This window comes from Thermobia domestica, chromosome 10 (genome assembly GCF_964235325.1).
Source record: "Thermobia domestica chromosome 10, izTheDome1.hap1.1, whole genome shotgun sequence".
NCBI lineage: Eukaryota > Metazoa > Arthropoda > Insecta > Zygentoma > Lepismatidae > Thermobia > Thermobia domestica.
This window is the reverse complement of record NC_137463.1, coordinates 122,409,641-122,426,892: the sequence shown is the minus strand read 5'-3', so window position 1 is coordinate 122,426,892 and position 17,252 is coordinate 122,409,641. Positions and strand designations below refer to the sequence as shown.

The window sequence follows — 17,252 nt, the reverse complement described above, 5'->3', positions numbered from 1 at the left end:
ATGTTTGATACTAAGATGTCTGTTTCTGACTATATATATTTTTCATACTTTATTGGAGACAGTTTTTTTTTCAAGAAAAGAGGATGATAAAGGAAGCTATACAACACCATAAACTGAAAGCAATCGGTATTACTAATAGTACACTAATTCTAAATAAATACGTCATCAGAGGAAACAAAAAGTTATTTCCTAATTGTATTGTTTCAGTTTTATTAACATAAAAATTATACACTTTCTACAATGTTTTGTAAAGAAAAAAAAAATTGAACAGGACCGGATGGGATTCGATCTGGTGTCAAAACAGTATAAGAATTACTAGCCCGTCACTCTACCCATTTGCCCACACAGATTTTATTTTGCTGCCTATCTTTTTCTTAAGAAATAAATGCTCATGGCTATAGAGCATGTCACTTCCAAACTTAAGACAACAGTTTTTCTCTTTGTTTATATTTTCCGTATAACATCTTGCTTACAGAAGCTAATTTATATTTGGCAGACAATTTACACCCTAGATTTAAGCCAATAAATGCAATATTTTGCTCCAATTTCCAATTCCTTGATTCAGCTGTTCTCCTACTAATCTTGTTATTCCCTCTGCAATCGTGCTGTGCTACTCCAAAAATTCCCTCGAAAACATTATTGCCAGTATACACAAAACCTAACATAATTTTGTTTTTTGCTTATATTTTTATTATTTTATTATATTTTTTGGAAATATCTCCTTAGATGGATTGCTTTCTATTATCTCCACGTACTAATAACTGAATTTTACCAATAAACATATGGAAAATGGAATAATTGCGAAAAATTGTGAGTTACAGTATACGCGCAATATTTTTTGCGCATGGGAGTACGTTTGATCATTAGAACAACTGGCCTGATTTCACTGAAATATTCACCAATATCTTAATCATGTGCATACTGTTGTTTGTGAAAACTGAATTAGCTAGAGGGAATGACGGAAATATATCCAAACTATGAATTTGCACTGGGGTGTATGAACTACGAAGAATCACAATCTCAATGAGGTGTCAAACTAGTGGACCTAGCAGCGTCCTTGGCTCGACATGTTTCTGACGGTGAGACAGGAGGAACATGTCTCCTCAACATTTTGTATAGAAGAGGAACTGGATTTAGGCTAAAGTACTTATATGAAAAAAAAAAAAATACAGAAATATAGATGTTATATTTGTTGTAAGGAGTCATATTATTTTGTGTAGATACTTATATGGAACTTGTCTTCTGACAAGGTACTTTCGCGAAGTGTCCCCTCGTGGTTCGTATAAAATTAATTCAAATGCAAAAATCTCCGCGGCCCAATATGTATTGTACTAATTTTAGCGGCCCATACCGGTAATTTGCATATGTATGGGTCTTCACATATCCGGAATTCAATCATACACTACTATAACGCTCAGACACAAAATTGCTTTTAGTTTCTTTAGATGTAACTGGACATGAAAGTCGGCATATGCAAAATAAATTGGATCAAGTACTGCTTCTCTGACACATTTTACCCAAATCTTATCCGCTATATTGGATTCAACTTTTGGTTTTTCAAATGGAATATGGGCAAGTGATATACATCAAAATTCATGTACAATTTCTCGGAATTTCATTGGTGTAGTGAGTTTTATAGTAGCTTGTACCTTTTGCAAGATAATGAATGTTAAATATCAGGCACTTCACGAATATTGAACCAAATAGAAAGTTATGCAGGGATCCCGTGTGCTTTACGTCATTTATCCTTGACGAAATATTCTCTGAACGTTCATACATACAGACACACAGATGTCAATACGGCAATGGTAGGTCTTCACCCAAATCTGGTCGTATCTTGATTTACATTAGGTATTTGTTATAGTATAACATTGAAGTAATAACAATCACAGAAATGTAATAAGATTATGCCACCAATGTTGTAAAGAGTTTGTTTATACTTACAGTACTTTTCCAGTTAGAAATTATTTTGATTTTTCAATATCAAAAATGTAAGCGTAACTGATATTAGTCTGCAATGTCTATTCGCGAAATCGGAATTTTGACGAAATCCGGATTTTTTTTCCAATTTTACTTCCCGGATTCTAGAAAGTAAAAATTCCGGAATTGGTCCTCCCTACTATATACGCTATGTAGGATAGTTAATTCATCTTGTTTCTTTACAAAATAAGAATGACTTTTTTGCTGGAAAAAGTTGATTCATTACCTCTGTCATAGTAAATGTTTCTAACGAAAATTAGCTTTCGCTAAATACTATATTCCAGCGAACATATAAATATTATGTCTTATATGATAATGTTAAAGGATATCACTAAATTCGAGTAGCGCAAAGCTGAGTGTTTATGTATATCTACAGCATAAACATGTGCTATTCTAGATATGGTGTTACTTCGAGTAAGAACCGAAACTTTTAAAAGTTATTGGGAATTCATCTTTTCAAGATATGGTTCTCTTAAATCAGAATAGGCAAACAATGTATTGTAGGCTAGCGCTAAGAAGAATCGAGCCCCTTTCTTCCTTCCCTCCCTCCTCTCTCTAATGAGTGTCTATTAAGTGTGTAATGTTTACATTACCATTTTCATACTTCATCGACTAAATAGCATTTTATGTCCGTACTATTGGGAAAAAAATAGTTGTTTCAATCGACTGTGCTATAGTTACCAAACTATCAAAAGAAATAGACATGCTATAGAATTAAAAGAAACAGAGAAAGGCACAAACGAAACAAATATTTTGATGTACTGTATATGATAAAAGGTATGGTATGGTATCGTGGAAAAGAGAAGAGAAAGAAGCCTGTTATAAATGCAATGCGTATTTCGTATGTCAAGACTAACGAGGAAACGGTCCCAAGTGTAAACAACCGATTTGGCTGGGGTCCGGATATGTGTTACGGGAGACTAAAGTAGAGGACACGTAGTTTGTAGTTTTGGCCCATACGCAGAAATTTCCGAAATACGAGGCCCCAAAGTGGTCCTACATGATATAACTAGGAAGCGAATGACGTTACTTGTACACAACCGATTTGGCTGGGGCCCGGATATGTGTTACGGGAGACTAAAGTAGGGGACACGTAGTTTGTAGTTTTGGCCCATACGCAGAAATTTCCGAAATACGAGGCCCCAAAGTGGTCCTACATGATATAACTAGGAAGCGAATGACGTTACTTGTACACAACCGATTTGGCTGGGGTCCGGATATGACTATTATAAGCCCAAGTCGAAGAGATGTAGTTTTTCTTCCGACCAAACCTTTGCGCAGAAATTGTAGACATATATGTATTAATTTTGGCACCATAGTCGACAAAATTATGTCAATGGTGTTATGTGTATGTAACGATGTGTCTGGTCAAGATATATGTTTGTATATAATCCAAGATAAAATATTTGTAATTTTTGAGCTCATTCGCAGATAGTATGGAGGCATGGAACCCCAAATGTCCAGTAGCGGCCTTCTAGGCCATAAAGAGTATGTTTGTATGTATGTTGTAGCCATTGAAATGCTACTGATACGACCCTCCGGATGTATCGTCGGACCAGTCTCTTTTCTGATGTAACTCTTTATTTTGACTAGGTTTCATAGCCTATTCGGTATTTCCGCGGCTAGCATGTGTTCCTCTTCTAGTGTTGTATCGAGTAGTACGGATTGTTTAGGCAAGTTACGTTTGTTTAGGTAGCAGTGGGAGTATAATGTCCATCAGACCGAGTCAACTTTAACAAAGGTGTCAAATGGGGCCCTGACACTGTGGAATAAAATACAACAATATCCCAAAGATTTTTAGTGGAAGTGATGATGAAAGGCAACGAAAAATGGTCAAAACAAATATGTTTGTCGCAGTGGCTGCACCGAACAAAAATGCATTGGCGCAGTTCGGATATGCACATAGAGCATGAGTAATTGGGAAGCACACCTGCTGAACTGTTTCGAAATGTTCGGGTGGCTCATCAATATAGCCGCTCTTGAACCATGCATATTTAATTAAACTCATAAACTTATTGGATGTGAGCTGGTCGTGTATCAGCGAATGCGTTTTATGAGGTTGTTGCGCTCACTCATGTTGATGTCTAATTGGTCGAGGGCCACCCTATCCAACATCTTTTTGGCGAAGTATTTCCACCAATAGTTGAAAAATACGTCCAAAGGTTGAACGACTGGCGTTGCATTGGGGGGAATTATTTGAAGTTCGCACAAATACGGATTAACAAATTCATTATCATATATAGTGTGATCAGTATGATCACCCCAACTATCTACTAGCAGCAGAAACTCGTCTGTTACTGCATGGCGACGAACGTTTTTACAGAAATGTGGTACATGTGATTTCGTTAACTTCCTAGATGTACTACACGTTAGAACAACATTGTTGCGTTTAAATATATTTACAGTGTTAGGCAATTTACCGTTTGGTTCTTGCAGGCAAATGTAGACTGGAACGACTAATTGGCATTTTAGGTTAATTGAGGGGTGTAGATGCAAAAGTGGCAACCTCCAATTTTTTGAGAAATTGAGTTAGAGGTGGGACTATATTATTTTAAGTGTCCCCGGCCGAGCGGTGAAGTCTGTTTGGATCAAATCCTATATCCTTCCAGTAAAATCTGAAGGCGAATATCCCGTGACGCATCCCTATTAACCGTAAAAACATAGTTTGTACCTCTTTAATTTCGTTATAAAGCAGGGTTTCCAAATGTAGCACTCAAATTTCCCTATTATGTACCAGAAGCGGGAAATCCTTGAAGCGGGAAGTCAATGAGTTTAGTAAAGTATCTATCCTAGAAGCATGCATCGTACCTCGTTCTCTTCGGCATGAATCGGCCTTTCAAATGGTATAATGTGCATATCCCTATCGTGCAACTGAGGGGGAAAATTCCCCCAAAAGTGAAATATTTGTGAAAAAATATCCACGTTCATTTTCAAAACTTGCAATCTCCAATTTTGAAACAGTAATTACAAAAAATGAGGGGCTTTCTCTGGGGATAATTTGAGTTCAACCCTCTAATATTGCTACGATCTACTATGCCAAAAAAATTGTACGTGAAAATCTTATGGGGTTTACGAGATATCAATTAATCGCTCGTCCTGAAAACTTCGGCCGAGTGGAGATTGCCACTTTTGCATCTACATCCCTCAATTATGGGTTGAATAGTAATGGAATGAGTAACGGCGTTCTTGGATGCAATTGTTAAGTACGTAACTTTCTCGCCTTTATTAGACAGGGTTCTGGAGCTCTGGAGTTCTTGTTGAGCCCCATTTGATCGGTATTCAAAACGTTCTCAGGCAAATAATTTGGAATTCTTATCTTAACAAGTTCCCTGAATTCGGTAACGGAATTCCTAATGGCATCAGCATCCTGTGTGTGACGCTTGGTTACAAGTTTCATCACCTTCCGAGACCGTATGTGGTTTCTCCGTTTAAAGCGCATTACCCATGTGTCAGAGGCTCTGAACTCTGACTGTAATTCCCTAGTCTTACACAAACCCCACCTCTTTAGGTCGTTACTATGCACCGGTAGGTTCCGCCGTCTCACCGACATTAGATACATCAGTCGTTGGCCCACCTCTGTATACCGTGCTTACGAGCTCGGCAAGCACTGTTACAATATTGTGCACGTTAATCATATCGTCAACTTGACAGTTTACTTCCAGAACTGTTTGATCGTAATAAGTGCAAGAAATGAAAAGTTCCGAAAAACGACACAAAGTGGCGCTACAGATATATGACCGCACATGCGCAACAGTTCCATTTGCGTTCCATTGGTCTTTCATAAATGATACACGAGTTATGTGCAACTCTAGCAATACCAAGGTCTCATCTGCAGCAATACCAAGGCCGCATCTCCGACGTGGATGACCAAGCGGGGAGTGAGATTTGCTCGTGCTGTTTGTAATAAATGTTTATACCAGCCTTTTTGAAACTGTGGTATGCGTACCTCCAGGAGTACTCGGAGGTTTCCGAGGCAGCACGCGAACTGCTAATGAGAATTGGAAAGAATTCGGTCCGATATCCATGACGACACTGCAGACACACGTAGGAATGTTATACTCCTGTGTATAATTCATCAGTTAGTATGTAATGTATTACGTTTTGAAACTTGCAGTATTCATGATTTTTGCCACCAAAATTATCTTCATACGAATTGTATTAATATTTATATGGTTACCAGCTCGAATGATTATTTCACTTTTCATCTAACTTAATACCTTCCTCTATTCCCCTTCCTCTCTCTGTCTCTCCGTTGGCGCTCTTTGTAATGATCCACTGACCTGACGATTAGATATTGCTAGAAAACCGTTTCTAGAACCACGACTGGCCTGCTAATTCACCAGTCAAAGCATCTACTATGGCCTATCTATCAGAAAGAGCCTATCAGAGGAGTAGTTTACACTTGTAGGTAGTTAATTATTCTTCCTACTAAAAGAAGCCTTATTCTCAAAGAAACAAAAACATACATTACATTGCAAAGACCAATGACACAAATGTAGAGAACATTTTACACATTTCATAGTGTAAAACTAACAAAATTTGAAACAGACCGGCAAACTTTATTTCCGCCACTCTGCCCAATTTCCTGACAACACACGCCGTATCGATTAAATATTAATGTTCACTCTCCTGCGCAAAAGTGTTCCGCCCGGTTTCCGCACTCCTAGCCATAGAAATACAAGCTAAAAACGCAAACATTCTTTCACTCCGTTGACACTTGACACCCTCGTGGTCAGCAGATCCCCCCTCGACGGCTCGTGCCAGATGAACATCTGTTCAGAATTGTATGGGTACCACATACGCCACCTTCATGGCTTTATTGAAAATCTAGCAATATGGGATTCGATATTCCCTGTATATTCGATATTTCCTTTTGTGGGACCTGATAACAAACACAAGTCTCATACTTTTGGATATATTGCAACATATTCCAGCCCAAGCCAACATCCTGTACAAGTAACGTCATTCGCTTCCTAGTTATAGCATGTAGGGCCACTTTGGGGCCCCGTATTTTGGAAATTTCTGAGTATGCGCAAAAACTACAAACTACGTGTCTCCTACTTTGGTCTCCCGTAACACATATCCGGACCCCAGCCAAATCGGTTGAGTACACTTGGGACCGTTTCCTCGTAAGAGTGAAACGTAAGAGTGCATTTAAGCGGACTATTGACAATTGATAGTGAGTGGGGTTCCGATATTTAAATTTAGACTTCTTTCTTTTAGAGCTAAAACAAGGTCTCCAAAATTATTTGAGGTGTCAAATTGCTTTTAGCTGAAAACAATTTTCCAGCAACTCTTTTTCTTCCTCTTATTTCTTTTAAAAATCTTTTCGAGTATTTAATTACCTTCATCTCTCCCAATATCTTTTTCTCTTCCTCTACTGCTGCTTTTCAAGTATTTCAAATTTCCGGTCATCGTGTGTTGAGTGTGCTGTTTCCTTGTACGAGAATCTTGACAACATCAAGCAATTTGTTCTGGATCCAAACAATGCATGTACATGTACAATTCCCAAGATGCACAACCTTCTACCGCCAGAGAAAAAAAAAAAATGATTTGTAAAAACAGCGGGCCTTTTTACCTTCGATTACAAATAAATTACGGCCATTAAAAATGCAGAACCAACGCATTCAAAAAATAAACATATACACTGACAAAAAAAATCGTATGTGGCGTACGTAAAATCGTATGTTACATTTGTAAATCTTGCAGTTTTTGGACTTAACGTACAGCAAACGTATAACTGAAAACGCATGTTTTATAATACTTTCTGTATAAGTGTTCCATCTGTACGTACTTTCCGTATGAAACAATATAAGTGGTCAGGATCTTACATACAAATGGACGTATATAACATATAGCTGACGTATGTAACATTCATATAGATATGTATACCGTGTATGTAATATAAGGAAGACTGTTACATATCAGACATCATGCAACGGAATGATGTAACATCTAAGGACAGTGCCTATGTAGCATACGGATAACGAATGCTCCGTACTGATTTTTAGTAAGCAAGAGGATTCCGTATATTTGTACAATATATCGCTGTCCGGAGAACAGATTTTTCTCTATATATACACACACAGTGCTACATTCATCCATGAGATATAAATTAAGTGGGTTTTGCGAAGGAAAAGCATAAAGTTAGTATCTACACAGACGTTTTACCTCCAATAGAAATCTGCTTACATTTAACATTTTAGAGATGCTTGATGATATTAAGCACAATAAGCACAAGAGTCCTTAGCTGGGGACTTCGCCCCCAGATCCCCGCCTTTCCTCAGCCCATAGCCTCGCATGTCGTGTTTCAGCTTTGATTTCGACCTTTGCGTGCAAGAATTAGTGTATGGCATTATTTTTTGCGAAAAAGTTTAAAAACTTTTCCCCCCTTACAAGGGAACATCTTATATTGATAGTAGCATTGTCAAATCAAACAATGTGCAATCTTTAGAGGAGTGAAAAAAGTGAAAAATCCAAAGTTTTGCGGGCCGACACTCAGAAACACAAAAGATACAGAGGAAAGAAGGATTTAGAATCATGTGAAGATAGCAGTGCGATTAAAGTAATCAAAATGATATTTACACAACAGTACAGTAAACAAACATTGAACCCTCAGACATGCTCAATAACATCATGTGTAATGCAATGTTGCCAATTGAGCACAAAATGAAGTTTTGTTAAATGGCACGGAACACAAATTATAACATCTATAAAATCTAATTAGGGGTAGAACCATACCTGTGAAGTCGTTATGTACAGTGTTGCCAACGTTTGAAGATAGGTCTATATGAATTCCTATATGAATATCGGATAGAAGAGAACATACAGTACACGATGCTAACTAGTTAAAACCAAAATATGAGATCGCAAACAATAATATAATCACTGAAGCACGAAGCACAGTGTCGAAGCAGGTTTGTCCAAGTCGAAAACCAGAATAGTATCAAATACAACACACAAAACTGAAATGATGCATGCTCTTGGATTGACAATTATTAGCAGGCTCACGTTTCTGGTGCACGTAATATTGTATCACCTCACACATTATTGGTAGTCAATTTTTCAGTGTTGCTGTTGATAAGGCGCTCCGCAGTGTATTAGTAATGTATGTACTCTTCTACATCCGAAATTCATGTAAGAATTCATATAGACTTATCTTCAAATGTTACCAACACGGTACGTCATGACTTCACAGGTATGGTTCTAATCATAATTAGATTTTCTACATGCTATAATTTGTGTTCCGTGCCATTTAACAAAACTTCATTTTGTGATTAGTTGGCGACACTGCATTACTTATGATGTTATTGATCATGTCTGTGGGTACAATGTTTGCTTACTATACTGTTGTGTAAATACCATTTTAATTACTTTAATCAATTTGAAGTTCTTTTGCAATTTCAATATCTTTTGCATTGCTATCTTCACATGATTCTAGATTCATCTTCCCTCTGTATCTCCTGTGTTTTTGGGTGTCGGCCCGTAAAACTTTGGATTTCTCAATTTTCTTCACTCCTCTATGGATTGCACCTTGTTTGATTTGGCAATGCTATTATCAATATAAGATGTTCCCTTGTTAGAATACAATTTTAATCAAAGTGAGAAGATAAAAATCCATGTCGGGCCAAGTGTTAAATGTGTTCAGAAACTCATTTCAAATTATTTCCCCGTTCCTCCATGATAATGAGACTGAAAACGTTTAAATCATTTTCATATATTTAGAAAAAACATAATTCACCCCTTCTCTCATTAAAAGCGGAATTTCCGGAAATGCTGTGGAGCAATTTCTAGAAATGCTGTGGACTTTGCCGAACAATTGCAACTCCTACTTTTTTCCATCCCGCCTTTTTCTTCCCTTCTAAGGAAAACTTAAAAAACACTTAAATATACCTTTAGTTGATTTAAAATAAAGGTCTAAATATCTATTTTTTGCCATTAACCTTAAGGGATTTCAAGGTATAGTAATCTTATTTTAACAATTGCCATTTCACTTAAATACGAGTCTAATTATTTTAAACTAGCATCAATTACCAGGTTCGCTGGATTAAATTAAGAAAAAATAGTAAAATGTTCCGTTAGTCACTTTTTACTATTACTAAATCGCTCTTTGATATGGGTCACTTTCGATGATTTTTATATATCCCCTCCTCTCCCCTCCCAGGGCACGGCATCGGGGGTGCCATTGTTCATCTCAGCGACCCCGACACCCCGATAAAGACCATCCCACACCCGAATCCTCATATATGTTGAAAATTTGATAGAGATTGGTTAGGTGGTTTAAGCGTGATAAAGTCACAAAGACAGTCTCTCCTATTTTTATTTTCTTTAGATATATCTCCCCCCTTCTCCCTTCCCTACATTATATTGTAAAACTGAAATGACAAAAATATCTTAGGTCTGAAACTTATCTATTGTGAAAGTTTAATCTAAGATCTACCGTCAAAGTGAAATGATAAAAAAGTTCCCAGGTTTGAACCTCATTTATGTTGAAAATTTGATTGAGATCGATCGGTTGGTTCAAAAGTTATTAACTCACGAACATAGTCACTTTTATATATATTGATTTTTGTATTTCTTCCCTCTTCCCCTTCCCAACATTGCTCCGTCAAAGTGAAATTATAAGAAACATCCCAGACACGAACCTCATCTATGTTGAAAATCTGATCAAGAGTGATCGTTTGGTTCAAGAGTTATTGTTTTATTTACTTTTTTTTTTTTTTTTTTTTTTTACAATTCTCCTCCCCTAAGTTCTACTGTCAAAGTGAATAGCTAAAAACACTAAGACTAGAACCGCATCTACGTCAAAAAATTGATTGAAATCGGTCGGGTGGTTCACGAGATTAAGAGTCATAAACATAGTAACTTTCAATTTTATATTATAGAATATAGATGTGAAGTTTATAGCCCTATACTAAATTTCATGTCCAAAACCTTTACAGATTCCGTGATATGTGCATCTAAAAATAACACTTGTTACCACTCTTCCAACCTTCCCCATCAAATTTCCAAAAATCCTTCCTTATTGGTATATATCTTATATAATAAATCCTATGTTCTGTTTAAATTTCAAGTTTCTAGCTTAATTGGTTTGCCTGGGCGTTGATCAGTCAGTCACTCACTTAGGACAACTACTTTTATATAGAGAGATAATGTGTTCAATAGGCCTATATTACATATTAAATGATACGGAGTTTGTTTTCAATTAGACAAACGGGCAGATGCAAAAATGGTCGAGGTAAATTGCTCCTTCACCCCTCATTTTTTGACTTATTTTAGCACTTTTCCCTTCCTTTTTTTTTTTCATGTGAAAATCTTAACACTGTTGAGTGAACAGAATACCTGTACACCAAATATTCGTGTGAGGTATGCTCAGGACTCCACTAATACTTCACACTGATAGTTACAGTTAACTAATCACTTGTTTCCCTAATAACTACTTACCTATATAAAATATTGAAGATCCACCAAAATGCAAACAATATAAAGAATGTCCCAGGTATTAGGTGGCCGAGCAAAGTGCCCATGTTTCAGTATTGTTGATTCTGCAAGGACAGTCAACGAACATAATCAATTAAATATTTCTATTTGAATGATAACTCTTTTAATCTCACACTAACATTAACAATTACTCAGCATGTTTGTTAGGTTATAGTAGTTATTACTAATAGAGCCCGAAGATCATCTAACACATTTATCCAGAACACGGAAATATTATATCTCATTTAACGGCGTGCGTTTTCTGTATTTTATCGCTAACACTCGTACAGAGAATCAATTTATAACGCGGAAATTAAATTCCTCGAAGCAGGCACTTGGTTTTATCACCAGATGTCAACTGTTTTACTCTTATTAAAAAGAGAGAGATAAACTGTGCAATATTTACACAGTGTTGCAAAATACCGTGTTTGTGTGTGTGATGTGTGTAATACTGTGTTTGATAATTCGAGATATTTGATAATAGACCCATGGATTAAAGCCTGTAACCTATGAAGGCACCTCAATCAGACATTATCTTGACGCGAGAGAATAGCTTCGTCAAAATACACTAGAATTGCGTTTAACTGAACTTGATAAGGCTGATAGTGCTTCGGTTGAACCGAAAAATCGGTTAAACCGTAATAAAGGTTTTTCAATATACAGTACTGTTTATTTGATATGTATTTTCAGGGTGAAAATACTCTAGCGGCAGCATACTATGTAGGGTTGCACCCTTCCCTATTTTGTCAAAACAGTCCTGAGTTTGGAGAAAATATCCGACATGGTTCTGCCGCAACTTTGAAATGTCTGACTTCCATATTTATTGATGAAGTTGGCAACTGTTAATATTACTATTACTGGAACTTAGTTTCCACATTATTATACAGAGCCTTCAAAATAAAAGGAATCCTCATAACAACGGCAGGCAGAAATGTAACAATATGCCTGGCAACAAAAAGTCTTTAAGCTATCTTTGCATAGATATTGCAGAAAATTAACTTCTCAAGGCAACAACAAGTACCGGTCACCAGAAAGTATATTTAAATGTGAGCAGCAGCAGCAGTAAACCTGGGAGTGACAGTAGCTTAAGCAATAACAACCGGTATTGATGTTAGAACGAAAATTATATAAAAGTTAGTTCTTTCTATTTTTAACTTTATATGTACTTCTGTATGTAATGTATGGGCCTATACATAATCTACATAATATTCAAATTGATCATATTTTTATTGCTTATTTTGTAGGGTCTGTCTTACTTTCTTTTTTTCATTTAGAATATATGAGTAAGTATAATATATAGTATGTATATGAGTAGATCTTCGAAAAAAGAAAGCTGGTAACCCCTGTCCTTCTGAACAGCTACACAAAGTGTCTCTACATTTTGCTTTGGAAAAGTGGAAACCCTAATATGATGCCTTGGAAACAGAATTGAACATAGCTAAAATACTCCTTGATAAATGACTTGGGCCAATATAAATACTATACTCATTGCTGGTGCTTTTATCGCGCATGAATAAGGGCTCTTTTTAGCTATACTCTTAAACGAGACTGTAGTGTAATTGACTTTAATATATATTAAATAAATATGGAACGTACGAAGTGGGCGACAGAAGTAAGTAACCAATACCAGAAAATTGCTCATACCAGAAAAGTATGATGCAGTTAAAATTATTACTACAAAGTACTATCTTTATATGTACATTTTTGAGTCCGATGACGTTTCATCTTAACTGAGCAATTTGGTGATAGAGCTGCGGAGTCTGTGAAATTGGTGCGAAAGGTCAGTCACCTTGTAGTTCCTCTGTACTCCGCCACGTTATACTAATATTCCGCTTTAACACTTAGTCTCGGTTCAGACGTGTAGAAAAGTTTGTTGCGGGCCCGCAACAGAAAACTCTGTTGCTGACCCGCGCGAGCCGGATATACATTGGTTCTTATCATTCATGCCACACGTGCAGACTTTCCCACACGACTCTGCTGCGGACCCGCAGCGGGCAAAAATTGAGTTGCAGGGACTGCTGGCTCGCAGCGAGTCCGCACATTTGTTGGGGGTCGGAAAACCATTGCTGGCAATGAGGCAAGCCACACGTGCAGACTTTCCCGCGCCCGCAGAAATGGAAAGCGAAGAACTGAATGAAGAACTATTCATTAACGAAATACAAAGATATCACGAGATATGGAATTTAAAGTGCGAAATGTATAGAGATAGAAATAAAAAACGGGATGCATGGAATAAGGTGTGTGAAACCTTATGTGAGAAATTGAATGAAAAAACAGAAGAAGAGAAAAAACAGCATTGGTATGTATTATTATTACTTTTCAATGTGAAAATCTAATATTCATGTAGTGTTTACATTTGATTTTCGTTTAGCGTCCCTTTCCAGCAGAGACGCTATGAATACTTTTTTGTGATGATAATAATAGACAACAAATACGCTTGGAGAAAAAGCCTTTATTGTTAATGCAGTTTCTTTGATGAAATTTCTTGTCACTCACTCCGGAATGAACCGACTGTTTATAACGTACGTTGCATTATACTTTAGGTCGAGGCAAGGGCGCCCATCAGGGGGGGCAAGGTGGGGCGTTCGCCCCCCCCCTAAGAGGAAATTGTACTTGGGAATATCGAAAACCCAATAGAATTTTTACATTACTTGCACCAAAAAATGAAACTATATTTGAAAAGTCGCTTATATTTATCCTCCCCCTTGCAAACCACAACATTGGCACTCTTGGGTCGAGGTCACGTATTATATAGCTTCTGTGCTCAAAAGGGACGCTGAAGTCCAAAACAACCATCAACATAATAGCAGAACAGAGAAGAAAGAAAAAAGATCGTTTTTCGGCTGACAATTGTTGTCTTTATTTGTTAATGTACTAAATTTTAAAAAAAATAGAGTTAACACGAAAATTGTTGAACATCAGGGTACTCATGTGGTTAAAAAATAAAAACGCATGCTCGAGATGTAACAGAAGTATTTTTGTTTCTCGTGCAATTGATAATATTGTGCACGTCGTTGCTATTCTAGAGATAACAACTGAATGATTTCTTACAATCTTGCCATGGAACTCTACCTATGTCGCTTACAAAATAATCAGCCCATCTGTTTCTGCTTCCGTTTGCTGCGTTGCCTCCTTTTGGTGTGCTACACGTATTGGGGATTTCCTCAAAACCTTCTATCGTTAAATGTCACAATTATAAAAATGTTTCCTTTTTCTCACCTTAGAGATGGATTATTCGGAAACACTAAATCCATTATTTTTATTTAAGAGTTTACATTAAGAATTTCACATCTCCAATCTAAGCGAGTCCTATACTTTCTCAATATATAACGGGAAATGTCACTACTATAGGAATGAAATTAAATCCTTGAGTTTTACGTCGCACGATTATACCGGGTAGGCTAATGGAAATAATGATGATGATGATAAATGAATGAAATGGTGGAATGAATAAAGTGGGAGGAAACGGGAGAACCCCGAGAAAACACGCGCACAATGATTCTCGCACCACAAAGCCCACTTGACGCAAGCTGGCATCGAACCAGAGGTGAACACACTATCGCTGAGCCACCGAATCCCACTACTATAGAAATCCCTCATCTCCCCTTCAAGAGAAACTTTTCAAAAACGCTGAAACATGTGCTCCATTATTTTTAATATAAGTTTACATGCCGAATTGTACATCTCTAACTGAAGCTAATCCTCACATTCGGTAATTTGTGAATAAATAAAGGGAAATTTTATTATTATTGAAACGCCCTCTCTTGAGCGGGATATTCGGGAAGTCTCAAATAAGTGTCTCATTTTTAATTTAAAGCCACCAACTATGTCAAAAAATCGAAATTAGTCACGCAATTGTTAAACTACGCCAGTGGCCGCTAATAACGTCTGAAAATGTCTATGAATAGGTCTCCGAATGTTTAACTTTCTGTGCTCTTACAAACGATAATTAGTTAACATAATTAACTTACCTTAATGCAACACCCAGAGCTCATCCGTGGCTAAGCGGTTAGCGTACCCGCCTTTGGCGTGGGAGGCGCGGGTTCAATTCTCGTCGGGAGCTCATGTGGTTCGGATTCCACGTTAATCAGTAGGTCCACGTCTCATATAGCCTCGCTGCTGAACGGGATGTTAAACTCAAAATCAACTCATTAATGTAACAGCCAACATTTCAATTTGTGGTATCGCAATTCTCATGAAAGTATCTTCTCCTTTAATTTTATCACTTATTTTCGATAAGAGTTCCTCAAACGAAGTGATGCTCATGCGAAAATAATTAAAGGTCTTTTATTCGTCATTGCGCAAATCAATAAACATGGAAGAAAATTTACCTTTAAGCAGTCGTGAGCTTACATACGGATGAACCCAGTATCGTCTCTGTTTCTTCCATAGGATTTTACTGGCTAAGTATTAAAAGAAAAGCACGTTTTCTTCTTTCAATTTCCATCTTCATTCAACTGCAGCTGAAAATAAAGTGAGCTGTTTTCTATGTCTATGTGAAGTGGTTGGGCTGAGACGCCCGCACGAGTCTGCTGCTTGTCTGTTGCGGGCCCGCAACAGACTTTTTTGCACGTCTGAACCGAGCCTTAATGAACTTGTGTCACCTCCAACAGAACCCTGCAAATCTAGACTCGGAAGTATTTGCCATCACGCAACCTCACTACTCATATATTTATCCATTGTACGCACAGTAAAACCAACTAACATGGATCTCCTCTGTCTCCATTAGTTCCCCAGGAACGGAAGATTATCTCATCTGTCTGTTAACAGAACTTCGTGGTATAGAATCTAGTCCGACCCTTTTCCCTGTCTACATGAACAGTTGCTTTTATTTGCACCTTTGATTTTGATCACATAAATTTTGTTTATTCCTCTGCACTGTGCTCATTTGTTGTTAAAATAAGCACTTTACTGTGTATATTTATATTTCACATTGCTTCATCCTGCACATATCTTCTTGTTTCTTCTTCTTCTTCTTCTTCTTCTTCTTCTTCTTCTTCTTATTATTATTATTATTATTATTATTATTATTATTATTATTATTATTATTATTATTATTATTATTATTATTATTATTACACTGTTCAACAACGAAAATGTAAATTGAACAAAATCAGGTAATTCTTATTGATTTTGTGGTGCTGATCACGAATTTGAAAGTTATTTTCGAATATTAGCTCTACTTTTCGTTTTACAGGCATGTCTAATAATAACGCTTTAAAAATAAATATATTCGCTTCGTTTGGGGTAAAATGTTACACTGATCCGGCAACACTGGAGAAACTATATGAACGCTTGGTTTCATTGTGTTCCTTATCTCAGTAGTGTTCTGCTATTGTTAGAAAAGACAGGTTTAGTGCAGTTATCAGCGTTTTGGGTGTGACGTTTGTGTAGTGCAGGACATAAAAATACAACTACAAGTACGCAAAAATACTGATATTTCGAATGTATATTTTTAAATAGTTGTCGGAACTATTTCAAGTGACATTTTGAGGATTTCAATAAACAAAAATGCCGCGAAATTGTGTAAACAGTGCGGATAGCTTCTGCTATGTGTGTGGGGAAGTGACATTTTCCTCACAAACACAGACTATAACACCACTAATAGTCCAGGAACTTTAGCATTTTTCTTCGGAAAAATTAGAAGCCAAGGTTTTTCTTCACAAAAACGTTCATTAGCTCATTCTAAATGACATATCAAAAGTCCCCGACATTCTGCTGTACGCTTCCCCTTTTTTCGGGGGGTGGAAGTGGGGGAGGAAAACGCAATTTAAAATACTATCAAATTCAGC

At 36.9% G+C, this 17,252-nt stretch overlaps 1 protein-coding gene across 1 annotated transcript in view; it reads right to left on the bottom strand.

The window, feature by feature from the left end:
• Positions 1 to 17,252, bottom strand: part of LOC145662695 (transmembrane protein 45B-like) — a 172,833-nt gene that overhangs the window by 113,017 nt on the left and 42,564 nt on the right. Inside the window, exon 2 of the mRNA XM_081728537.1 lies at positions 11,425 to 11,525. Coding sequence (XP_081584663.1) covers positions 11,425 to 11,507 — 83 coding nt within the window. The 5' untranslated portion in view covers positions 11,508 to 11,525. The remainder of the gene's footprint in view (positions 1 to 11,424; positions 11,526 to 17,252) is intronic.